Genomic DNA, 25,671 nt, shown 5'->3' with positions numbered 1-25,671 from the left:
GACGACTATGAGGTTCCTTGTTGTGGGCTTTGCCGCCATTCTGGCTGTATCAGGTAAGAGTATCCGTTGATAAGCTTGTCAGAAACTAGATCTAGATCTCTAAAACAATCTTGAACCATATCTTTTCTTGCAGCGTTCCTTCCACACGCCTACGCCGAAGATGAAATTGAAAATGCGCCGACTAAGGGAAGCAAAGAAGAAACCAGGTGAGCTGAAATTAACACTTTTGTGTAAAAAACGTTCAGCTGTAGTTTTTAGTACTAAAGAATTTCTCATGGAAGGTTTCTATATCAGTATCAGTAATTATCCCACTAGCCAATTCAAAGGAATTTATAAATGTTCAAAAAATTGCCAAGAGTTTATTTTGTTGATTCATTCTTCCTCCTTTTCAAGGCTTGATCAAAACCCATCAAATCACCAAACACATATTTTCCGGTTTAAAAACTAGGTCCATCTAATTTTGCAGTCATTCCAATTAACCTGTGGTATGTCACTGGGTGTCCGTTCTTTTTTTGGTTACTTCGTAGTAAATCAATATTTGTTCATCTACCTTCCACCGCCAACGTTTCGAACGGTACCAGTCCGAGACAGTCCACTTACGCGACTCTCATCCTTATTGCACACTCTCTACTTTAGGGAGCATATAGAGCCTGTTTGATGGAGAGTTGCCCTTTGTCGGAATGCAAATATACTCGATGGACTGCGAGGTTATCTTATCTTGTTTGTGTTTCCTCATTTCCTGACAGGTTAAAAAATCCGTTTACGGGTCAAGCGCACGGCTTACAGGGTTATCTGTGACCTACATAATGGGGCACTGACTTTCTAAGAAGTGTAGCTGGTCAAGGACGGAGATGAAATCACATGATTTAATCTACTCCTAAAGAAGAGTGTCTTCAGGAACGGAAAGGAAATAGGGATTCTAATACGATGTAAAAGTAGGGCTTCTTAGAAATACTAAGCTTTTATAAGCTAGCTTATTCCTTGTTGTGAAAATTTTTGAATCAGTGCTAATGGAATCTGAATAACTAAAATGATCGTTAAAATTTTGAATTAAAATTTTTCAGAGAAGAGGACACAATCAAACTAGATGGACTATCTGTATCCCAAATCAAGGAGCTCCGATCGAAGGCCGAAAAACACGAATTCCAAGCTGAAGTCAACCGGATGATGAAGCTCATTATTAATTCACTCTACAGAAACAAGGAGATCTTCCTTCGTGAACTTATCTCCAATGCCTCTGATGCTTTAGACAAGATCCGACTTCTTTCTCTGACTGACCCAGAGCAGCTTCGTGAGACTGAAGAGATGTCCGTTAAAATTAAAGCTGATCGTGAGAACCGTCTCCTTCACATTACTGACACTGGAGTAGGAATGACCCGTCAAGACCTCATCAATAACTTGGGAACAATCGCTCGCTCCGGAACTTCTGAGTTCTTGTCCAAGCTCATGGATACTGCCACTTCTTCCGATCAGCAACAGGATCTTATTGGACAATTCGGAGTTGGATTCTACGCAGCTTTCCTTGTTGCCGACCGCGTCGTCGTGACTACCAAGAACAATGATGATGACCAATACATCTGGGAATCTGATTCATCTAGCTTCACCATAACCAAGGATCCACGTGGAAACACCTTGAAGCGCGGTACCCAAATCACACTCTACCTTAAGGAAGAAGCTGCCGATTTCTTGGAGCCAGACACCCTCAAGAACTTGGTTCACAAGTACTCCCAATTCATCAACTTCGACATTTTCCTCTGGCAATCAAAGACCGAAATGGTTGAAGAAGCAGTCGAAGAAGAACCAGCTACCACCGAAGATGGAGCTGTTGAAGAAGAGAAAGAAGAGAAAAAGACCAAAAAGGTTGAGAAGACCACATGGGATTGGGAGAAGGTCAACAATGTGAAGCCAATCTGGATGCGCAAGCCAAACCAAGTTGAAGAAGATGAATACAAACAATTCTACAAGAGCATCACCAAGGATTCCGAGGAACCTCTGAGCCACGTTCACTTCAGTGCCGAGGGAGAGGTTTCCTTCAGATCGATTCTCTATGTTCCAAAGAAGTCTCCAAATGACATGTTCCAGGTTTGTAATTTTTTACTACCTATGCGACAGTTTTCTTTTGAAAAATTAATAATTTTAATTTTAGAACTATGGAAAGATCGTCGAAAACATCAAGTTGTACGTTCGTCGCGTTTTCATCACAGACGACTTCGCTGATATGCTCCCCAAGTACCTTTCTTTCATTCGCGGAATCGTCGACTCTGATGATCTCCCACTCAACGTTTCTCGTGAAAATCTTCAACAGCATAAACTTCTCAAGGTCATCAAGAAGAAACTTGTTCGTAAAGTGCTCGACATGCTCAAGAAACTTGATGGAGCTCAGTTCGACGACTTCTGGAAAGAGTTCTCCACCAACATCAAATTGGGAGTTATGGAGGATCCATCAAACAGAATGCGCCTCGCCAAACTTCTTCGATTCCAATCTTCCAACGATGACGAAAAGACCACGACTCTCGCTGCTTACGTTGAGAGAATGAAGGAGAAGCAAGATGCCATTTACTACATGGCCGGAACATCTAGAAAGGAGGTTGAAACATCTCCATTTGTTGAAAGACTTATTGCCAAGGGATATGAGGTTCTTTTCCTTACCGAAGCCGTCGACGAGTACTGTATCCAAGCTATGCCAGAATACGAGTCCAAGAAGTTCCAGAATGTCGCCAAGGTAAGATTTTTAAGTTGCAGTAAAATCAAAAGCGGTGTATTTCTTGAATTCCTTCTTAATGCCAATTTATATCCTTCATCGAATTCTGTTTTTCTTTTCAGGAAGGAGTCAACATTGATGATGGAGAGAAGGCTAAGGAAGCTCACAAGGCTCTCGAAGAGGAATACAAGCCACTCACCGACTGGCTCAAGGAAACCGCCCTCAAGGATCTTATCGAGAAGGCTGTCGTTTCCCAACGTCTTGTGAAGTCTCCATCTGCCCTTGTTGCATCGTCTTACGGATGGTCTGGAAACATGGAGCGCATCATGAAGTCTCAAGCTTACGCTAAGGCTAAGGATCCAACTCAAGATTTCTATGCTACTCAAAAGAAGACCTTTGAAATTAACCCACGTCATCCAGTCATCAAGGAGCTTCTGAAGAGAGTAACTGCATCGGAAGACGACGTTATCGCTTCGTCAACTGCTAAGCTTCTGTTCGAGACAGCTACTCTTCGATCAGGATTCTCCCTTCAAGATCAAGTTGGATTTGCAGACAGAATTGAAGCTGTTTTGCGCCAGTCTCTTGATGTCTCTCAAGACGCTCAAGTTGAAACAGAACAACATATTGAAGAAGCCGAACCAGAAGCAGAACCTTCTGAAGAAACGCCATCGAGGAGGAACACTCCGAGCTCTAAACGGTTACCAAACTCTTCACACCCCTTAGCTTTATGCTCTCGATGATATTGTGATAAATTAAGATTACTCGTATTGTTTCAAGAAAATGATTTAATTTATTTTCGACCCATCCCCTTTCTCAGTCTCAGTACTTCTCGAACACTTTACGGTTCTACCCTTTTTGTGGTTGTAATTGCAATATTGCATTTGAAATAAAACTTTTATTCTAGTCAATCGCTGTCGTTGTCTATTAAATCATCCATCATTCGCTCAGTGTCAGAATCCGCATAACAATCGTCCAAATCTTCATCAGAAGTGTTAGCGTCGAAAGAAAGTTGTGAATCTAGCGAACCCTGTTCAGCTTCAACTTCTTCAATTGGATCCATTATTTTCTTTTCAACTTTTTTAACACGTGGAGCAATTAGATACCTTCCCATATACTCTGGTCCGCACATGTTGATGGATTCCAGTTCGAATTTCAAAGGATTCTGAATCATATAATCGAGTTCACGAGTAACGGAAATTTCTCCGAGCTGAATGGAACGGGGAATCAGATTTTCGATTTTCACATAGTCGGAACGAATCAATGGGAGTTGCTGAGATTTGTCGATGAAGAAATTTTTGAAGTCAGTTGGGAATAGGCTGAAAGAAAAAGAATTTTCTTGAACACTGATTTTTAAAAATTCCTACCCAATCCACTGAATCGAAGGCACAAAAGCTCCCCGTCCTTCGGCAGTTTCTTTCGTTGCCCCATATTTGTATGTCAAATAGATTTCTATCCCTAAAAAAATAACTATTGTCATTGATTGCCTAATTAAAAAAACTTACCATGAGGATCCGCATCGAATAACCCATAGATTGGAAAATTCTTTCTTTCACCAAACATTTTAAGAACATTTCTAGTTGCAATATCAGGATATCCTTTGGAAGTGACTAGAATCCCTCGAGGAAACATTTTTTGAAAATCTTCATCCTTTAGTTTTTGAAAAATTGTGTCTTTTTCAACAACAAGCACAAATTCAGCTTCTGACACAATATCCGCGTAAATTAGAGCATCTGTAATAAAAACAAAGTTTAGAAGATGGTAAAATTCTAGATGCCTGTGATAAGAACATCTTGAATTCTGGCATCAATAACTCCGACATCTTTTACCAAGAAAGTTATAGCCCCACGAATGATTCCGCGTCCACATGCAAACTGTAATAGTACTCGGAGTACAATTTCGTGATCTTCTCAAATTCAAATCTCACCACATTTAACATCGCCCGACTCTGGTTCAATAGCTCACAAATTGATGTGATTGAGCTGTCGAGATTCCGTTGGACTTCATAAATTAATTTATGCTCGTAGAACAATTCTCTCTTTGTCGATTTTTTATCATTTTCTAGCAAGTCATATATCTGATGAAGACAATGTAAATCTCGATCTAACTTCTTCTTCATGCGAGGAGAATATCGAAGTGAGAACTTCGATTTGTCGTGTGATCTGAAAGAGAGGAGGATTGTGTCAAATAAATAGATATCGTTTCAAAACCAACGTTCTCAAAATGAGGGTTTTATCGTCTCGTTCAATTTGCTCTTGGATGTCAGCCAGGGCAAACTCTATCTTCCGGATCGCCTGAATCTTCAGCGGGATAACTTCTTCATCGATGAAACTGTCATCTGACTCGTCCGAACTCTCGTAACTGGTGCATTGTGTAGAAACAACCTGTAATCTTCAACCATGAAATTGCACACAGTTCTTCACTTACGGATTCGTTCTTTCTGAAGTCATCGCCTCGATCATTATGCTCAAACATAATTTATATTTTTTAAATGAAACAAAGTTTTGTAAAACTATAAACACGATTTTACATGAGATTATAATAAAAGAGATCTCAACATGAATGAAAAAGTTTTCTGATTCTCTCGCAAACCATTTTAAAGGAGCATGACTGTTAATGTTAATGGACACTAACGCGATGACAGATGTTACGGTAGCTGTAAATTTATCGATCGGCGATTTTCCTCTTTTTCTTCCTTATCGTTATTTTTATTTCATCATCCATTTGCTTTAAGAATATTTAGTTTGTTTGAATTTACAGAACAAATATTATTATTGTTACAGAACCCACTAATCAACGTAAACAAAGATAGCTTCAAGGTAGATATGAGCGCTGCTCAACCTCCAATACTGGCCAGCGTAATGGCAGATGGTCAACCGAGCAGCGATACTCCAAAACCAGATCAAGCTCTTACGAAGTTAGACAAAGTCCTTTCCGAAATGCAAGATCGTGGTCTACAGAATGATCCGCGTTATGCGGAAGTTTTGCTACTGAAACAAAAACTTCAACGAGGAATTCAGAACAATTCATCCAATGTGGGAAGTAGTTCGTCAGAGAAAAAAGAGTTGAGCACATCCCAGTTATCCCAGCTGAAATCTCAAGTCGTTGCATATCGTCTCCTGGCTCGAAATGAGAAGGTCCCTGAGAATTTGATAGCTAATGCTGTACAACTTCCTCCAAAGAAGACTACGATGTTACCAGAACCATTCAAATATCCTGGCGAAGCAGAAAACGGCGAAAAATTGCCATATGATTTGATAAAGGTGATATTCAAGTCTCAGAATTTTATGCTTTTGAACGAGCTTCGTAATTTAAATCGGTTCTGCAAATCCGGTTTTCAGACTCGTTCACTAATTTGGATATAGGTATTCCTTTTCCAGGTTCTCAGTCTACATCAAGCACGGAGCAAGCGGGAAACAACAGTTTCTGCTCCACCTGGAATTGATCCGATTGAGATGCTAATGCAACGAGAAAATATGGTCCATAACAAAATAGGGCTTCGTTTGCAAGTCCTCAAAAATTTTCCTGCCGATATGCCGGAACATATAAAACTGAAAGCCGAAATCGAGTTACGCGCAATACGTTTGCTCAATTTGCAAACACAGGTATTCATGAAGTTGCTCTCTGTGATTCTGTATTGCTACTTGTTTTAAGGTTCGAAAAGACGTAATGTCTTGTATGCAACGCGATACTCTTCTGGAAACATCGCTGAACCCCCAAGCTTATCGACGCATGAAACGTCAGACCCTTCGCGAAGCTCGTATCACCGAAAAACTGGAGAAACAACTAAAGTTGGAGCAAGAGAGAAATAGGAGACAGAAGCATACCGATTTGATGTATGCAATCGTTCAACACTCAAGAGATTTCAAGGAGTATCACCGGTCAGTTCAAGTTTTTTGCCTCCATTCTTAAAGAAGTGTTTTCAGAAATATTCTAATGAAAACAGCAAGAACCAGAAAAGCTGTTACAACATACCATCAAAATAACGAGCGAGAGCGCAAAAGAGATGAAATTCGCAATGAAAAGCTGCGAATGCAAAAACTCATGCAAGAAGACGAAGAAGGTTACCGTGCACTTCTCGATGAAAAGAAAGATCAGCGACTGGTGTACCTACTTCAACAAACTGATGAATACGTCGACTCTCTTTGTTCCTTGGTTCGCCAGCATCAAACGACTGAGAAGAAAAAGAAAAGAGAAGACAGACAGCGAGATCAACTCGATGAAGAAGTCCATGTTCATGTAAGAGAAAGAAGTACCGGAAAAATACTGACAGGAACTGATGCTCCAAAACCAGAAGAAGTTGAATATTGGCTTGAGACACACCCAGAATATGAAATAATTCCACGAGATCAGCTCAGTGATGATGACGGTGATGATGAGGAAGAAGTTGCTGAAGAAGTAATCGAAGAAGAAAAAGATGATCAGTACGCCGGAATGGACGACGAGACAAAAGCAAAGATGATTATCGAAAAAGCTCGTAATGAAGAAGACGAATATGATCAGAGAACCAAAAAGCAGATGGCTGACTATTATGCGACGGCACACAGAGTGAAGGAAAAGGTCGTCAAACAACATTCTACGATGGGTGGCGGTGATCCTAATCTCTTGCTGAAACCTTATCAGCTAAAAGGGTTGGAGTGGATGGTCTCGCTGCACAACAACAATTTAAATGGAATTCTTGCAGATGAAATGGGTCTCGGAAAGACAATTCAAGTGAGTCACTAGCGTCAAACTAAAAACTATTCCCTTGTTTCAGACAATTTCTCTAATCACCTATTTGATGGAGGTAAAACAAAACAAAGGACCATATCTCGTTATTGTCCCACTGTCTACTCTTTCAAACTGGCAATCCGAATTTGCGAAGTGGGCTCCGTCTGTATCAGCAATTACTTACAAGGGAACCAAAGATGCTCGTCGTCTTGCAGAAGGAGCAATCAGGAAAGGCAACTTCAATGTATTGATGACAACCTATGAATATGTAATTCGAGAAAAGGCGCTGCTTGGAAAAATTAGATGGAAGTATATGATTATCGATGAAGGTCATCGTCTCAAGAATCACAATTGCAAGTTGACATTGATGCTCAATGGATATTTTCACGCTCAACATCGTTTGCTTCTCACCGGTACTCCGCTCCAGAACAAGCTACCAGAACTATGGGCGCTTCTCAACTTCCTGCTCCCCTCCATTTTCTCATCTTGTGGAACATTCGAACAATGGTTCAATGCTCCATTCGCCACTACAGGAGAAAAAGTGGAGTTGAGTCAAGAAGAGACTATGCTCATTATCAGGAGGCTTCATAAAGTTCTTCGTCCGTTTTTGTTGAGACGTCTTAAAAAAGAAGTAGAGTCACAGCTGCCGGATAAAACTGAATACGTTATCAAATGTGATATGTCGGCTCTTCAAAAAGTCATCTATCGTCATATGAAACGTGGATATCTGCTTGATTCGAAATCGTCATGTGGAGCTCGTTCCTTGATGAATACAATCATTCACCTTCGGAAACTTTGCAATCATCCCTTCCTATTCCAAAATATTGAGGAATCGTGTCGAAGCCATTGGAATGTGAATTTCGTTAGTGGAGTCAATTTGATTCGTGTGGCAGGAAAACTGGAGCTTCTGGATCGTATTTTGCCGAAACTTAAAGCAACTGGTCATCGTGTATTGATGTTCTTCCAGATGACGACAATGATGACAATTTTCGAAGATTATTTGAATTTCCGACAATACACTTATCTCCGTTTAGACGGTTCAACAAAACCAGATGAACGTGGAGAGTTACTCAAAATGTTCAATGCTCCAGACAGCAAATACTTCCTCTTCATGCTTTCAACAAGAGCTGGAGGACTTGGTCTCAACTTGCAAACGGCAGATACTGTTATTATTTTCGACTCGGACTGGAATCCTCATCAAGATATGCAAGCTCAAGATCGTGCTCATCGTATCGGACAGAAAAAAGAGGTTCGAGTTCTTCGACTGATTACGGCAAATTCTGTCGAAGAGAAGATTTTGGCCGCTGCCCGTTACAAGTTGAATGTAGACGAGAAGGTTATTCAAGCTGGTAAATTCGATCAACGTTCAACTGGTGCTGAACGGAAACAAATGCTAGAAGACATCATTCGAGCCGATGGAGAAGAGGAAGAAGATGAAGAAGTGCCGGATGATGAGACTGTGAATCAAATGGTTGCTCGATCTGAAGACGAGTTCAGCTTATTCCAATCCATGGACATTGATCGCAGACGAGAGGAATCTCTTCAGCAGAATCGAAAGCCACGTCTATTGGAAGAGATGGAGATTCCAGATGATATCGTCAAATTATCCTTCAACTACGAAGAGATGGAAAAAGCCAGGGAGGAAGGGCGCGAAGTTGTTGATCAAACTCCCAATCAACGAAGACGGCGTAAAGAGGTAATTATAAAATGGAACCCAAGTTAAAAAAAAATTCTAGTTTGAACTCTGTAGTTATTAATTCAAAAACCGTTCAATTTCCAGATTGATTACGCATCCGATCTGATGACCGAGGAGCAGTTCATGCGACAAGTAGAAGAAGTCGAAGATGAAAACGAAAGAATCGCTTTGGAGAAGAGAAAGCAGCGTAAGAGGAAAATGGCAGGACTAGATGAGAATGACGTGTCAATGGATAATGTTATTCAACAACCTAAAAGAGTGAAGACTGATCCAGAGTTGGCACGATCAGTCAATGACATGATTGCTGTAATTTTGGTTTACGAGGACGATGGTGGTTACCGTATCGCAGATCCGTTCAAAAAACTACCAACTCGCAGAGAGCTTCCGGAATATTATCAAATTATTGCAACACCAATGGATTTTGATAGGCTCAAAAGGAAACTGTCTACCGGTCGCTATCAGACACTAGAGGACGTTAACACAGATATGGAACTACTCGTGAATAACGCTCAAATCTTCAATCAGGAGGGTAGCGAACTTTATGAAAACTCGAAAATCATTGGAAAGTTATGGAAGGAGCAATATGATAAGGTTAACCATAATGTTATTTTGTTCATGGACCGATTCTTTTTCAGATCAGCGCGGGACCGGACAGCCCACAAGGCTCATCCAAGAGCGATCCAATGAGCAGCGAGTGGAATAGAGAAATTTCTTCTGGGCCGCTTACGTCCGCCCCTCCATCAATGAAAATGCTGAAGAAGGAGTTAGAGGAAGGACAATAATTCAATTCCCCCTGTTAAATTGTTATTCAGCGTTCTTCTAGTTGATACTTGTATGTGTTCCATCTCATGTTCTATGATGTCTGATTTTTTGTTCTGTCGATATAAGCTTTTTTTTCTTATCAGTGTCTCTAGTCGCTAGTTCGTTTGTGTCGCCCTTTGACCGTTTTCACCTCTGCGTCTCTCCTCTGTTCTTTTCACATAATCGCAAGCCCTCCTCACTGGTGGAAATGTCTACCTCGAGCGAGATATGGCTTTAGCCCGATGAATTCAATTTTATCTATGACTTTTGTCGCTTCTATTTATCCGTTCGTTTTAATCCAATGAAAATTACTTCGAGTGCATTTTTTAGTCGTTAAGTTTTCTAGAATTAGCTCACTTTTTGCTCCTTGTGTACTTCTTGAGCAACAAAGGTTAAACTGAAATAACTTTTCCAGGTATTTATCTTGAAAGATGGCTGCTTTGAGAAGTACTAAGGTTCGTTTTTTAATTTTTTTTAAAAGCTTTTTTATAATGGGGTGATTCATTTGGCGAAAGAGTGTACCGTAGTTTTATTCAAGAGTGGGTGTTTTGAAATACAATCGTTCGCCACAGGAATAACCCTGAAAGAAATTTCTAAAGCCAATTTTCGAATTTTTCTTTTTCAGGGACTCGTTGCACTCGTCACAGGAGGAGCGTCTGGTCTTGGAAAAGGAACTGCTGAGGTTCTAGCAAAAGCCGGAGCTCGTGTCGCTATTCTTGATTTGCCACAATCCAAAGGAGCCGATATCGCAAAAGAAATTGGAGGCATTTTCACACCAGCTTCTGTAAGTTGCAGAAACTATTTGTCATTCACTAGAGAATTTCTTCAATTGATTTTCAGGTAACAAATGAAGATGAGATCAAGGCAGCTTTTGCAAAAGTTCAATCTGAGTACGGACGCCTGGATGCTCTCGTGAATTGCGCTGGAATCGCCTACGCATTCAAGCTCTACTCTGTTCAGAAAAAGAAGCACGTTGAATTCGATAAGATTCGTCAAACTATGGACGTGAGTACACGAGAAGGCATAATAGCTCCACGATAAAGCTTTGTAGGTCAATGTTCTCGGAACATTCAATGTGATTCGTCACGGTGTTGCGTTGATGGGAGAGCACGAGAAAGATGCCAATGGACAGAGGGGAGTTGTCATCAACACTGCCTCTGTAGCTGCCTTCGATGGACAGACTGGACAGGTATTTAATGTCAAGATATTCTTAATTTCTATCAGTTTTCAGTCTGCTTACTCTGCTTCAAAAGGAGCTATTGTTGGAATGACCCTCCCATTGGCCCGCGATTTCGCTGGAGATGGCATCAGATTCAACACCATCGCTCCAGGACTCATGGATACTCCACTCCTATCGTCTCTCCCTGATAAGGTATTCTTGTATAAAGCCTGATTTGATAACATTTGATGCTTCAGGTGAAAACATTCCTCGCTCAGCTCATTCCAAATCCATCTCGCCTTGGACACCCACATGAATACGGAGCTCTTGTTCAGCACATCATTGAGAATCAGTATCTGAACGGAGAAACTATCCGATTCGACGGAGCCCTTAGAATGCCAGCATAAGTTGAACTTATCCTGATTACGGTTTTCTTTAATTTGAGTTAGATAGATAAATTATATTTATATTCTCGTTTTATGCTCGCAAAAAATCGTCAACATACACCGAACATGAAAAAAACCGGTTTCGAAAAATCACAAAAAAACTAAACAGTAGTATATAGGGAGGCAGCAAATACAATATCTCGTCGAATCGAGGCACTAACTTCTTCCATTTTTTCCACTAACGCTGGATCTCCAACAATGCGACCAGCATTTCTGAAACATCAATATATGCCGAAGAACTGAGTTAATAATTTACCTAACGTCCTTGCAAACTTCGTCAAGTCTCTGGATACACTTGACGATCAGACCTTCTTGACAATCCGTCATTTCCATAATTTGATAGAATGGCTGAAATTAAAAAAAAAATCCAAAACTTCTCAGAATTCATCCACAAAATACCGTTCCATTAGCCCATTCATACACGACCTCCATCAAATCGAATCTTATTTCGCATCCCACATCTGAAATGTGAGCCCTGTGTTTTGATGCTTCTGACTCCAGACGGGTGAGAACGGACTTGACACTTTCGCAAATCTGAAATTATATAACTGATTCTACCAAATTTGGTATTTAATCCTTGCCTCTGCAAACACTGAATTGGGTTCGAATGTCACTTCTTTTCCGCAGTTGTATTGGCATGTCAACGTAGACAAAAGAGCAGCCAACTCAGCAGGCGTTCTCTTATGGAACTTATAGTCGAGAATCAATTCAGTGATCAGAAGCTCTTGATGATGAATTTCGCATCCGATTCTTCCTTTCAGACTAACCATCTTCTTTTCAACAAAACCCAGAGATTCGAGAACTTTAAGACGATTCTGGTATTCATCGCTGAGCCGGAGAGCATCACTAGAAAGATCGTATTCGAGACTCTTCACCTTCCTTTCAATGCGGACAGAATTACGAAGAAGGTCAAACTGTAAAGGGGAAATTGATGGAGATTTTTGATTTTAAGTTTTACATGATCTGCGAAACGCGTACAATGCCGAGCTGGAAACGCTTTCGGAAGATTCAGCTCTGATTCAATAGACTCCATCCAATCAGTTTCGAAGCTCAATTCAAGATTCTGGCACATTGCTCGAAGCTCTTTCCACGAATATGTTTCCAATTCTTTGCTCGCAAGTTGCTGTGAAACGGTAGTTATTTGCTGCATAAGCTTCCGGATGCTTTCAGAAATCTCACGATCCCTGTAAATACAGTATACTGTTGATAGATTATTAGATTCAAATTTACCGGAATCTTGGAATCTGTAGCATGTTATATTCTTGCAATATCTCGGCAGATTGAACATTCTTAATGCTTTTTTTCGTTACAGCAACGATTCCAGACAATGGAATTTCAGACAGTCGGAAACTTTGAGCGGTCTGCGGACATTGAGCAACCCCTCGAGTTCCGTATTTCGTAGTTCCAAGGATTTGGTTTTCCTCAGTGAGCCAGTTGATATCCTAAAATTGAAATAAAATTCATAACCTTTTCTGATAGTGAGTCAAATACCGTTTTCGGAAGTTTTGAAAACTTTACTGCTTTTAAATTCTTTTGTGTCGTCTCTTCAGAATCCTTCGAGACGGACAAAACCTGAAAATGCATAGTAATAAACGGTTTGATTGAAATTTCACAGTTACCTGTATCGACTTATTGTTCAACTCTTTAATCAACAGTGCACATTCATTTTGCAGCTGATTATGTGCACTAGTTACAATCAAGAATCTTCCAGATCCCAACAGCTTGTTGATAACGTTCTCATCATTCAGTTTGGGCCAGATATTCGCTCGCTTTTGGACGAATGCAATGACTGCGTCATGATAATCTCTCAGTTGTGAATTCGGAGTGCATGTTTCACATTCGATTGGTTCTACTTCCTCCAACGCTCTTCTCATTTCGCACAACGCCTTTTTCTTCTCCTTTGATTCTCTTAATGAATCACTTTCAACGTAACTCCTCTGCAGCATATCCTCAATTTTCAACTGCTCCACACGAAGCAGATTCAGAATCATAGAATAGGTCACACGGAATTTACTCTCTAGGCGTAGTGCTTGGCCACTGATCACATTTTTCAGAACGTCCGGAAGGGGAATTGAAGAGTCTTTACAAATAATGACAACAGTTCCAGTGGAGTCAAGACCTCGTCTTCCAGCTCGGCCAGCCATCTATATATTGATATTGCAATACAGAAAAGATAGATCGATCAAACCTGTGTATACTCTCCAGGATTCAACAATCTTCTTTCCGTTCCATCATGTTTCGTGATGCTGTCAAACACTACGCACCTTGCCGGCATGTTAACACCCATCGCAAATGTTTCAGTAGCGAAAAGAATCTGAAAAGTAGAATAATTTATGTGTACATCTTCGGAAGATTCAAACCTTGACGTATCCTTTTTGGAAAAGAAGCTCAACGACTTCTTTCAAAATGGGCAAAATTCCAGAGTGATGTACAGCGAATCCTCTCAAACAAAGTTCTCGCATCGTAAGTACTTGAGGGAGTTCCTTATCAGATCCTTTCAATCTTTGGATACACTGAGAGAAGAAGGTTCTAACATGTTGTTTTTCGACTTCCGTGGTTAAGTTCATGGAAGACAACATTTGGGCGTTATCATCACAACGTTTCCGGGAGAAAACAAAAATAACCATTGGCAATTGATCGGCACATTTCATGAAGTTGATGAGATTCAGGTAGATATTCTTGTCATTCTTCCCAGGCCAATTCTTACCGCCTCCACTATTTCCACCACCTCTTTTCATTCCTCCTCCTCCTCGACTACCACCTCTTCCTCCTGAACCTCCAGCCTTCTCCTTCTCGTTTGACTTTGTCTTCGAATCTTTCGCATCATTATAGCCTTTCAAAATAAATTGTCCATCTCTGTCGATGATTTTAAACAAGTCTCTCTGAGTTTTGCCGTCTTGTCCCGTATACAAAAAATGCTCCAACGGTACAGGTCTCTTGTCCGTTGAAATAACATTGATTTTACGGTTTTTGATACGACCAACCCAATCGGCAAACTCAACACAATTGGGTACTGTAGCGGAAAGCATCACAATTTTAACATGCGCTGGCAGCATAATTAGCACCTAAAAATGAACCATTTTAATAGTAAAGTTTATCAAGACTACCTCTTCCCAGACATGTCCTCTTTCTTCGTTGTTGATGTAGTGAACTTCATCAAAAACAACCCATTCAAGATCACGAATCACTTCCGAGCCGTTGTACAACATTGATCGCAGAATTTCAGTAGTCATGATAAGGCAAGCAGCCTCCGGATGCAGTTGAATATCTCCGGTGACTAATCCGACATCTCCAAATATTTGCTTGAAATCACGGAATTTCTGATTCGAAAGTGCTTTAATTGGAGAAGTGTACACCGCTCTGAAGAGTACGGATCTTTGGATAAATAGTATGAAATTAAAAAGTACCTCGTTTTGTGAGCCTGACACAAAGCGATTGCGTATTCTGCAACAACTGTCTTTCCTGCGGAAGTGTGGGCTGCCACAAACAAAGATTCTCCTCTTTCCATGCAAAGTACAGATGATTGTTGAAAATAATCCAAAGTGAACGGATACTAAAACTTCCTATTCAGTCTATGAATTCTGTATGTTTTCAGCTTACCTTGCGTGCCATAGTTGGCATAAGCCGCTGATATTCTTCTTCTTCTCCTGGACTCTTTTCCAATTTTCTTGCGTATTCAAACTTCTCACCCGGTTTGTTGCTAATCACCTCTCCAAAAATGTATGGTTTTGTGACGATTTCCGGAAGATTCGAAATTTCGTTGTCATCTTGTTCAGCGATTTCGATTGGCTTATCGATAGGGATATCCTCTACCTTTTTGGAAGTCTTTGGCTTTTCCACAACTGTGTATTCGTCCGAGTTAAGCATGTTGAGAAAATCAAACACGTCTGATGTATCCACCGGTTTTGCTACCTCAGTGTGAACCACTTCTTTTTCTTCTTTTTTCAGTGGGACGATTTCGGGAATTTTAATTCGGCCAAGAGTAGGAACGGAGTTTAGTAGGTCTGCTGAAACATACTTGTTTTATATGAATATCCATTTTCCTAGATCTCACCTTCGTCCGAAAAATTGAGATACTTCAGCTCTCCACCACCATTCGATGATTTCTCTTTGTTCCCCATCATTTCCTCTATTTCTTCCAAGAAACCCGGAATGAATGGAACGTTTCCTGGTGATCCTTTAATGCTATTCAACGCCGAGGTGTGCAGACTTTTTTGTTTAAATGGAGCTCTAAAAAATAATTTCTGATGAAACAACTTTCCATGAGCTTGTACCTATTTATCGACATTGAGGTATTCGCTGATCCAACAACAACTCGTTCATATTCTTCAAATCCTGCGATTTTTCCGTTCGAGTCCACTTTTGGAACAATATTGGCAGGAGCATCAATTGACTGCAGAAGAGAATCCAGATTGTTGGCGACATTGTGGAATTCCAGACTGGGATCTTGTCTGATAATAATATATTTTTAATGAGTTCAAGTTTAATTGACTCTTGCATACTTGGAAATATGAGATGGGATTGGAGCACACGGCGGCCAGTTGAGTGTCTCAAGGCATTCCAAACGGAATAGTCGTTCAGCTTCTTCGTCTAGCATGATATATTATGCAGTTACCCTACAAAAATTATCTTTGTTTGGTCATTCCGTTATTTAAGGTGTGCAAGAAAAAAAACAGAAGTTCAGTGAGATTGAGCCAGGGATGTTCGAAATATTCCGATTTTGAAATTTTCGAAATTTTTTGAAAATTCAAATTTTAAAGAAATGTTGTTTTCCTATCACAAAAACGCAGAAACTAGCGAAAATTGACAGAAAATTTCAACAGCGAAAAAAATATCAAAATTATTTTAATTCCGCTCGAATCCGTAGGAAATTTTTTCGCTTGCGCCTTTGATATACTGTAATCTAAAATTCGCTAATCGGTAAAAAAGCTGTGAAAATTCCGGTCGGAATTTCGAATTCCGTTTCGAAGATTCCTGCGTTGAGTGATACATTCGGAAAACTTGAGATGGGCAAATAACGAAACTGCAAAGAACAAATCCGCATGAAGATATTGCACAATTTTTGCAGAATACGCATGAGGTGGTCGTCTTTTCAGATTTCAAGACCACTAAAATGTGGCGATCTCTTTCAAACCCCACATGCGATTTCAATAAAAGAAGCGCACAGATTAAATAACTTTTTGTCGACATGTTTCTTGCTGGTTCGTTTCTTGTACTTTCGCTTCTTATGAATATTTTGTTGTTTTCAGAACTTTATTCCAATCTGTGCACCGCGGTTTACGGACTGGTCTGGAAAAAAGTTGCAAATAAAATTGTCGTCAACTTCGTCGCCTGCGAAGTGTTTGCACACAGTTTGACTTTTTCAAATTTGACACAAAAAATAAATAAAATAAACATCTGCTGCTGGTGATGTGCATGATGAACAATGACAGCTAAAGGACCATAAAATGTTTTCATTGAATATATACATCAGCTCATTGTATTACAACTAAAAATTATTCAGATATTTTGTGAATACAACTTACAAGTGCACAGGATGCATAAATATGGTTATTACAAAGCTCGCAAACAACCCGAAACAGATATAGTACCGTAAAAAAGAAAGTAATCTCAATTTATGTAGCTGGACTGTCGCTGGTTTCTTCCGCAATCGGTTTCCCGTAGTATTTCCGAACTACATACTTTTGTAGAGCAAATATCTGAAATGGCCATGTTCCGAAGAAGTAGATAACTGTTTGAATAGCAGAAACAGCTAAACGAAGGCTTCGGAATACAACGAAATATACAAAAACAGTTGGTAGAATGAAAAGAAGGATAACAAAGAGTGATGTAGCCAGGAACTGTTGCCGAGTATCCAGTGTAATCTGCAACATTCACATTTCATTAATTTATTTGAACTGAAGAAAATACTTACAGTATCCATTCTCTCGCGAAGTGGGTTATGTTTTTTTCCTCTCACCAAACTCCACAAAACTGTCAGCGTATAGTAGCAGAGATAGCAAAGTCTGGAAATGTTGCGATTCTTGAATATTGAAATTCGAACAAATGCTTACTTCGTTGCATACGCATCGAAACAGTTAAAGTGAAGGAAGAATATTTGAGAAAGATCGTAGATCATAGATGAGAATGTTGACAATCCGAAGACGAGTGAATTGGTGACATAACGATAGAATACATCGTACCGAAGGAATCCGATGAATGCTGAAAATAGTTTAATCAGCTCTTTTTAACAGGCTATTGTGTATTCAAAATAATCGCGCGAGTGAACGAGTGAAAATGTCTGCGTCTCTACAGCGCCTCTACAGGTTTTGATACTCTCTACACGTTTTTTTACTCGTTCATCCGCGCGATTATTTTGATTAGACAATAGCTGAATATATACTGGTCCACAAGTAGATGTGATAACTGAAGAACCACGCAAGTGTTTCATTTACTGGAGTGTTCAACTTGAGACCAGCCGGATTGTCCCTCAGCCAGTTTATTGTCTGAAATACAGTTTTTCAAACCACTCTGAATTATTAGAACATTCACGAGCAAGTGATATTCTTACACCATTCAAATTATCCGCCACGTGGCTTGTCTGCTTCCAAAACGAGTCGACGTTATAGTTCCAATCAGGTGCCCACACATTCCAAATATACAGCGAAATAGCGACATCAAGAGCAAGGAGACGAGTGAACGAAAAAGTTCTAGAAGCAATAAGCATTATTATTTCTCATGTCATTTGGCACCTCATAAGCAGCAGCTTTGCTTCTACTGTTCGAATCAGTACTGATTTCTCTGTTATCCAGTTCATGTCTCTGTGAATATTACATACAGTTCAGAAAAAAATCTGAATCTCATCGGATTTATTGGAATTCAACGGTAAAACGAACACGGGCGAACGGTTTTCTGAACTACCCAATCAAAGACTCTTCTCGTATAAACGCAAACATCAAAAATTAAGTTCTTCGGTCGCTTGTTTCGAATAGGATTTTATAGAATCATCGACTGAGAATGATGGATTTTAAAAGGAAAAGATAATGATGACTGAATGACAAATTGAAACAAATGAAGAAAAATCATCACACTAAACGAGCAAGCTGCACTAATTAGTTATAAATTCAAAGGGGATGGAGTGGAACCGAGAAGAGACAAAATTAGGTGGATTTCAAGAAATACGAGCTAGATTATCAGAAGAATTGAGTCATGCATCGATATCTAGTCTGCATATTTATTGCTGGGCGGCAAGCTTGGCCTTGAGGGAAGCTGGCATCTCTGGTGGTGGTGGACGTGGGAGATTGAGGGCGACCTGAAAAATTAATACACTATGCAGTTGAAATCGTAATTCAAAATACCTTGACAGAATCGTAGATGAACCATTGGAGAGCCGTAAGAGTTCCGATCATGATGATACGTGGCACAAGTCCCTTCCATACTCCGGCAAATCCGAGTTTCTTCAAAATTCCACCAGCGGTTGCTTGAGAATCTTGGTTGAGCTTGGAGACGACAGTGTCGGCTGGATGGGAAACGATAGCGCAGAAAACTCCAGCGATGTATCCAGCAACGAAAGTTACGATGAGTTGTTCTCCCTTTGAGCACTCAGATCTTGGCTTTGGCACAACATATTGGTAGAGAGCTTCCACGGTCTTCTCGAAGCAAGCGAACTTCATCATGGTGTATGGGATCTGTCTCATCCAGAGTGGTGGGAGTCCCTTGTAGAATCCAGTGAGTCCTTCGGTCTTGTAAATAAGTGGAGCACATCCACGGAGTGTTGGTGGGGCTCCTGGAGCGGTCTGGATACGGACCTTAGTAGCCTCCATTGGGGCAAGGAGGATATCGGCGAAGAACTCGGCAGAAGCGGAAGCAGCCAAGTAAAGAGAAGTTCTGTAGAGGTAGGCATTCTCTTCTCCGAGCATATCAGCATAAACATTCTTGAAGACCTCGTAGAATCCGAACTTTCCAAGTCCTTGAGCGGAATATCCGATCAAGGTTGGAGCCCAACCCTTGACAAGAGCTCGCATTCCCTCCTCGGCTACGGTGGTACGGAATCCAGCTCCGATACCAGTGTACTTTTCTGGGTTTACCTGCAAAGCTACTTTAAAAATCATGAAAGTATAAAGGGACTTGCCTGAATTCTGCACTTGACGAGATCAAGTGGCACAATAGCGGTGTGGGTGATTCCGCAGGAAAGAACTCCTCCGAAAGCACACAGAGCATAGTACTTGCCAGTTCCGAATTCGACTTGCCCAGCTGAAAATGCGAATGAAATATATGCTTTCTAAAACGCGAAACCTTCATATGCAGATGCTACAGTCGTAGCAGCTCCGATCACAACCCGTGTTACGTATTCGGTAGAACCGTAAGCTAGCCACTCCATCAACCCGTCAACTAATTGGGTAACTCCCCAAAAATAAATTATGATCCACATGCATAATATCACTACGACTCCCATTCGTCCGTTTTGAAAATGTGGAGACTTTGCGCGAGCTATGAAGGGTAGCGCCTTTTCTTCAGTTTCTGACGTCATTGATAAGCGATTATAGCAGTGCTTATAGTCTCTCCCAGGCATGAGATAGCATATGATAGACGTTGCAATCGGTAGTCCCACGTAGTAAGTGGGTTAGATGAACCAAATAGTGAACAGTTATTTTCGCACTAGGTCACCGTCTACCGACACAATTGCCACGTTTAGCAGGAAAAGGGAACAACGTGTCTACCGTCTCTGCCCGATAGATACTATCTCCGTAATGCCTTTCAACGCCGGTCTCCGTGTGCACATGCGCAGCACAGACAGAATTGAGAAGTATATTTTGATGGACGCGATGTACACGATCTTACACATCTACTTAACTTTAAAAGTGTAGATGCTAAGGGAAATACATATTTTATGAAGAAATTTAGAAACACGGGTTTCAACCAGTTTTTATGGGGTTATTCATTAGCTACTTTTCACATGTGAAATAATTTTTTTCTATATGCATGAATAGGTTTAAAAAATCATTTTTGTGCCATAAATAACCCAGTTACCATTTAAATTTGAAATTAAAAGTCTCACCGGCTGGAGCTCCACTGGCGCAGTTCGCAGATCTGACTGGCAGACTGAATGGGTTCTGCTTGGCCGATTCGGAAAGCTGGCTAAACACGCTCATGGTGGTTACCTGGAATTCACAAAATTTAATTCAAATTCGAGGAAAAACGAAATTGGTTTGAGAATGTACATTTGGTTTGAGAATGTACAGAAAAAACAACAAAAATAGTTCAGAGAAGCTTCGAGAAACTTAGAAAACTGCAGTTAACTGAAAATTACGGAAATTTCGCATGGATTATCACGAAATTGATAATTTATCACTTGAAAACTCGGCCTGGCCGTTCTATGAGCCATGGTCGGCCCCTACAGAAGGCTGTTCTCTAGTGTTTGCTATATGACCTGCACATCTAACTCTGCGCTGGCATTGCGCCAAGACGATTTCTCTCTCGATTTTTCTTCAAAAATTGAATATGAATTCAGAAGAATTTACTCATCCTTCTCTTTTTCTATATTTGTATAACCGAAAAAAACTGAATTTTTTTCAAACTGAAAAAAAATTTAAGTTTTAGTTAAGCTTGTATACAAAGTTTTTCGCCAAAGTTTAACATTCATTTCTTTTCCTTTGCCTTTTTGTGTAGTGATTGAATTTCTCACCTCAATATAATTTGATGCTCAATTGAAATTTTTATCTTTGTTTTCAGAAAATGGCCGATGAGGAAATTTCAAAAGCGTTTCGCGATCTGCAGTTCAAAACCAATGAGACAAGAATGCGGATAGTGCAAGGAGAGCAAAATAAGAAAGTGAATCATCAGGTATTTTTTTTCTCAGTCAGTGTATTTTTTTCTATAAACACGAATGTTCGTGTGAGATATTCGTAAAAAGTGCATTCATTGAAAAGTTGCATTGAGCTGAATTACTTCAACAGGTTGTAGCCAGAAGAAAAATGTTTAATCCTTTACATATTAACTCAAAAAACAGTCAAGTGAAAAACATTTTTATTGTAGAAAATGCGGATTTCCGAAAGTACGAAGAGAAATCTGATCGGTTTGAACGAAGATCTTAAATATTATCGCTCCGTCGGTCGTATGTTCCTTCTCACCGACAAAGCTTCCGAGATTGCCCGACATGAAACCGAAGCTAAACAGTCAAAGTGAGTAGCATTTCAATTTCATTGTGAGAGCCAGTCTCCAACCGTATGACATTTTCCAGAGACAAAATCGAAGCCATTGACAAGCAAAAGGAATATTTGGAGAAGGGATTGGTTGAAGCCGAGTCGAACCTTCGTGAATTAATTCAAAGCAGACGCTGATTCAATTTCTTATGTGTGTAATTTCGCTTTACTTATGTTCGCATCAATTTTCCAATGAATCTCTTTGAAAACATGATCACGATTTCTCAGACAAAATCAAGACATATTCGTAAATTCCCGTTACTTTTATCTTTTTCGCTACAGACTGTGCATCAATCGGGAGTATAGTTCCAGATGCAAAGAGCAACAGGTGTCCTCCGAATACTCGGAAGTTTCAGTCAACGATGTTCACCTAGCTCTTCAGCTACGCCTTCCAGGTTTCAGACAATGAATTCCAGAAGAAAACGGAATTCAATTCGAAAAGCTGCTGCTATTGAAGATCTCGTCGAACCAAGAAAAGTGAAACATGTTACACAAGCGGCTGCTGGAATGGAAGAATGGATTGGCTCACTGAATAATGTACGAATTAAAATTTCACAGACAATTGGAAACTCCAAGAAACAGTTAAATATATTTTCAATCTTTCCAGGCAGCTATTCACATGGCGTTAGACGAGTTCATGAGACGACCAATGGTTCGACAGTTAGCAAAAGAAAATGGAATAAATGACAAACTGTTCATAAGAGCGTTTAAATCCTTCAGAGAGTACTGTACGCCAGAAGACTTGAGTTCTGTTGATCCTGGATTGCTAATTCTAATGAGTGATATTTCTAAAGGAGGGAAAGACTGTGAGATGCTCTATCCTTTCTTTTTGGATCACTCAAAACAGGTAGCATTAAACATACAGAAAACGTTAAACTATGATTTTCAGGTGTTCCCACATCTTGAAGCAATGGACGATCTTCGTATTATTTCTGATTTAACTCGACCCCACAATTGGTATCCTGAAGCCAGAAGTATCATAAGGAAAATCTTTTTCCATGCTGGACCTACAAATAGTGGAAAAACGTACCATGCTTTGAAACGGTAAATTTTTCCTGAATTTCCCAGGTACCGAAAATCGAGCTTGTACAAAATTTCAGTTTCGGAGAGGCAAAAAGTGCAGTCTTCTGCGGACCTTTAAAACTTTTAGCTACTGAAGTTTTCAACAGAACTAACGCTCTAGGAATACCATGCGATCTAGTCACTGGTGAAGAAAGGAGGTATGAACAGAACGTAAAGTGTCAATAAATCTTAACAAATAATTTGCTTAAGATTTGCTAAAGACAACCACCATCCAAGTCAACATCTTTCGTCTACCGTAGAAATGCTTTCCACTCAAATGAGGGTCGAGGTATATTGAAAATTAATGGACTGTATTAAGAATCAAATTCAGGTGGTGGTTATTGATGAAATTCAAATGCTTCGCGACGAACAACGTGGATGGGCTTGGACAAGAGCCCTTCTCGGTGCAGCTGCAGATGAGGTGATATCAATTATATAAGCATTCTTAAACAACTATTTATTATAGATTCATTTGTGCGGTGAACCAGCTGCCATCAATATTGTCAAAAAGTTGTTGGAACCAATTGGAGAAACCGTCGAAGTTCGGTATTACGACAGAAAATCTCCCCTGACTATTGCAGACAGAGCAATTGAATCTTATTCAAATGTAAAAATCACTATTTGATTTGTACGATAATTTTAAATTTCAGATCGAACCTGGTGATTGTATTGTATGCTTCTCAAAACGGGCAGTTTTCTTCAATTCAAAAAAACTAGAGGAAAATGGAATCAAGCCAGCAGTGATCTATGGAGATCTTCCACCCGGAACGAAACTTGCACAAGCTGCAAAATTCAATGATCCCGATGATGAATGCAATGTACTTGTCGCTACTGATGCTATTGGAATGGGACTGAATTTGAATATCCGACGAGTTATCTTCAACTCATGCACTCGTCAAACAGAGCTGCTTCCCACCTACGCAGCTCTGCAGATTGCCGGACGAGCTGGAAGGTTTCCTCAATTGACATAAAAAATCTGAAAAGAAAAATTTATTTCAGATTCGGAACTGCTTACGCTAATGGAGTTGCAACGACGATGAGAAAAGAAGATCTCGGAACTTTGAAAACAATTCTAGCTGAAAAAGTAAGAAACAAGATCCAGTAACTATGAAATCGATCGGTATAATTATAGGTGGAGCCAATTACGAACGTTGGAATCGCTCCAACTTATGATCAAATCGAAACGTTTTCATTCCATCTGCCACAGGCATCTTTTGTACGCTTATTGGATCTATTCGTCTCGGTTTGCTCAGTTTCCGATCATTTTTTCATTTGTACCGTCTATGATATGAGAGAATTAGCTGTTTTGATCGATCAAGTTCCGTTGCCATTGAAAGTCCGCTACACATTCTGTACCTCTCCATTGAACACAGATGATAAGAGAACAGCTGCAGTTTTCGTAAAAATGGCCAGAAGGTTTTTGTAGTTATGAAGAAAGTAAGTATGCTTCTAATTCCAGTTTTTCTCAGATTTGCTACTGGTCAAGCTCTCACTTACGAATGGTTGATGGATATGCTCGAATGGCCACCGAAGCCAGCATCAACTCTCTCTGAGCTATCACTTCTAGAGCAGAACTATGAAGTTCTCGACCAATACATGTGGTTGTCTATGCGTTTCCCAGATATGCTACCGGATGAACCCCGAGTTCGTGACGCGTCGAAGATTTTAGACAAAATGATTCAGGTATGGATCCATCCCTAAACCTTTTCCCTAAAATTTCATTTGTAGGACGGTGTCGAAGGATTCATGAGCCTGCTTGCGGTTGGACCTGGAGATAACTCTGATTCGAGAGAGAAAAGATTGTCACGGCCTTCAGAAGAGAAGTTGGCGAAATCAGCGTCAGAAAAGCCAACAAGAAAGTCTTCGATTTTGGAGGCATTGCTGAAGCGAACAGATATCAGTGAAGAAGATCTGGACCAGCTGAGAGAGGAATTGAACAAGAAGAAGAAGAAACCGTGATTCTGAATAATTTCCTAGTTTTTTTTCGTTCTCCGGTCCGGTTTAGGTTTTAGGCTAGAATTTTTTTCATAACTGGATTTATTTAGCATCTTTAAAGGTATAATTTCTTTTGTTGTTTGGTTTTCGTTTACAAATTAATGTTGGTTGTTTCTTCGTCTTTGTTGTTTTTTTCTTTCTTGAAAATGAATTTTCAGTCTTTCCCATTGTTGTTTATTTCAAAGCCCCCTTCCTTTAACGCATCTCCACCCCGCCGCCCAAATTGTAACCTTCGTGTTAGTATTATCTGCCTATTCCGTCACAAAGGGTCCGAGCATACACCTGTTTGTGATGTCTTTCCGGCTCTGTTGCAAAACGAATACGCAATCCAATAAAAAAGGATGTTTCTGTTCTTCTACAAATTGCTCTCTGATTAATCCTCTTGCAGCATCACATCGGCGTTTCTTTCAATGGAACAGAGAAGTATGGTACGGATTAGAATGGTAACAATGATATAGGGCACAACAAAAGTTGCATAACCCAAACACTAAGGTTCTCAAAAATGGGTTGGTTTCAGGTCGTGGTGGTAGAATGTACCGTATTTGATCCAAATTTTTTTGAAACTGAAAATTCTCAATAAATGAGCAAGATCGAATCGTTCACCGCACTTAAAATAATGTCCAAAAATACGTTAACGAATTACGGTTAAAAAACTCTAACCCAATATACCATAAACACTCTAATAGAGTGCCAACTGTCAACTTTGAGCCCAGATATCTAATTTCAGAAAAAATGTGATGGCTAGGCTCATTCCGAAGTTCCTGTCAAGGTGATTCAGATTCAAAAACGTCTAATAAATCCCATCCTTTAGTAACCCAAACAATATTTTTTCAAGTTTGCAATTTTCATCTCGAAATCTTGAGAAGAGCCTGAAATCTCAAATTTTTATATTTTTTGAATGGGTTCTAGATTGATAAATTTGT

At 40.0% G+C, this 25,671-nt stretch overlaps 9 protein-coding genes across 9 annotated transcripts; 5 read left to right on the top strand and 4 right to left on the bottom strand.

Moving 5' to 3' along the window:
• Nucleotides 1-7: 7 nt before the first annotated feature.
• On the top strand, nt 8-3,441 carry CBG06014 (the record flags this gene model as incomplete). The annotated part of the gene is made up of 5 exons (XM_045235457.1): nt 8-53; nt 134-206; nt 1,065-2,082; nt 2,147-2,722; nt 2,824-3,441. 5 exons carry the CDS (start codon nt 8-10, stop codon nt 3,439-3,441), a joined length of 2,331 nt encoding a protein of 776 aa, XP_045093096.1.
• A 164-nt stretch (nt 3,442-3,605) lies between these two features.
• Cbr-spo-11 lies at nt 3,606-5,173 on the bottom strand (the record flags this gene model as incomplete). Its single annotated transcript, XM_045235456.1, has 7 exons — nt 3,606-4,017; nt 4,066-4,156; nt 4,204-4,431; nt 4,476-4,572; nt 4,626-4,860; nt 4,913-5,082; nt 5,126-5,173. 7 exons carry the CDS (start codon nt 5,171-5,173, stop codon nt 3,606-3,608), a joined length of 1,281 nt encoding a protein of 426 aa, XP_045093095.1.
• Nucleotides 5,174-5,335: 162 nt separating this feature from the next.
• Nucleotides 5,336-9,886, top strand: CBG06016 (the record flags this gene model as incomplete). Its single annotated transcript, XM_045235455.1, has 8 exons — nt 5,336-5,399; nt 5,459-5,961; nt 6,079-6,324; nt 6,353-6,579; nt 6,625-7,411; nt 7,455-9,104; nt 9,189-9,707; nt 9,740-9,886. 8 exons carry the CDS (start codon nt 5,336-5,338, stop codon nt 9,884-9,886), a joined length of 4,143 nt encoding a protein of 1,380 aa, XP_045093094.1.
• Nucleotides 9,887-10,336: 450 nt separating this feature from the next.
• On the top strand, nt 10,337-11,471 carry Cbr-ard-1 (the record flags this gene model as incomplete). Its single annotated transcript, XM_045235454.1, has 5 exons — nt 10,337-10,360; nt 10,531-10,689; nt 10,746-10,910; nt 10,957-11,277; nt 11,322-11,471. The coding sequence occupies 5 exons, from the start codon at nt 10,337-10,339 to the stop codon at nt 11,469-11,471; spliced, it is 819 nt and encodes a 272-aa protein (XP_045093093.1).
• Nucleotides 11,472-11,611: 140 nt separating this feature from the next.
• On the bottom strand, nt 11,612-16,107 carry Cbr-skih-2 (the record flags this gene model as incomplete). Its single annotated transcript, XM_045235452.1, is given in 16 exon segments — nt 11,612-11,723; nt 11,767-11,858; nt 11,910-12,044; nt 12,092-12,424; nt 12,469-12,694; nt 12,741-12,952; nt 12,978-13,082; nt 13,130-13,654; nt 13,699-13,824; nt 13,871-14,575; nt 14,618-14,870; nt 14,882-15,063; nt 15,111-15,517; nt 15,565-15,740; nt 15,785-15,961; nt 16,013-16,107. 16 exon segments carry the CDS (start codon nt 16,105-16,107, stop codon nt 11,612-11,614), a joined length of 3,861 nt encoding a protein of 1,286 aa, XP_045093092.1.
• Nucleotides 16,108-17,125: 1,018 nt separating this feature from the next.
• On the bottom strand, nt 17,126-18,216 carry CBG06019 (the record flags this gene model as incomplete). The annotated part of the gene is made up of 5 exons (XM_002633244.1): nt 17,126-17,374; nt 17,425-17,515; nt 17,564-17,711; nt 17,893-17,995; nt 18,061-18,216. 5 exons carry the CDS (start codon nt 18,214-18,216, stop codon nt 17,126-17,128), a joined length of 747 nt encoding a protein of 248 aa, XP_002633290.1.
• A 507-nt stretch (nt 18,217-18,723) lies between these two features.
• Nucleotides 18,724-20,641, bottom strand: CBG06020 (the record flags this gene model as incomplete). The annotated part of the gene is made up of 4 exons (XM_045235451.1): nt 18,724-18,801; nt 18,848-19,576; nt 19,621-19,742; nt 20,548-20,641. 4 exons carry the CDS (start codon nt 20,639-20,641, stop codon nt 18,724-18,726), a joined length of 1,023 nt encoding a protein of 340 aa, XP_045093091.1.
• A 583-nt stretch (nt 20,642-21,224) lies between these two features.
• Nucleotides 21,225-21,829, top strand: Cbr-pfd-1 (the record flags this gene model as incomplete). The annotated part of the gene is made up of 3 exons (XM_002633246.1): nt 21,225-21,332; nt 21,525-21,670; nt 21,730-21,829. 3 exons carry the CDS (start codon nt 21,225-21,227, stop codon nt 21,827-21,829), a joined length of 354 nt encoding a protein of 117 aa, XP_002633292.1.
• A 174-nt stretch (nt 21,830-22,003) lies between these two features.
• On the top strand, nt 22,004-24,712 carry CBG06022 (the record flags this gene model as incomplete). Its single annotated transcript, XM_002633247.2, has 12 exons — nt 22,004-22,228; nt 22,299-22,538; nt 22,581-22,735; nt 22,792-22,911; nt 22,964-23,042; nt 23,085-23,174; nt 23,220-23,360; nt 23,404-23,705; nt 23,753-23,837; nt 23,886-24,169; nt 24,223-24,436; nt 24,482-24,712. 12 exons carry the CDS (start codon nt 22,004-22,006, stop codon nt 24,710-24,712), a joined length of 2,166 nt encoding a protein of 721 aa, XP_002633293.2.
• Nucleotides 24,713-25,671: the final 959 nt, after the last annotated feature.

The sequence above is a fragment of the Caenorhabditis briggsae genome, assembly GCF_000004555.2.
Source record: "Caenorhabditis briggsae complete genome, chrIV, whole genome shotgun sequence".
NCBI lineage: Eukaryota > Metazoa > Nematoda > Chromadorea > Rhabditida > Rhabditidae > Caenorhabditis > Caenorhabditis briggsae.
The sequence above is the reverse complement of the archived record's forward strand: the minus strand, read 5'-3'. Positions and strand labels throughout refer to the sequence as shown.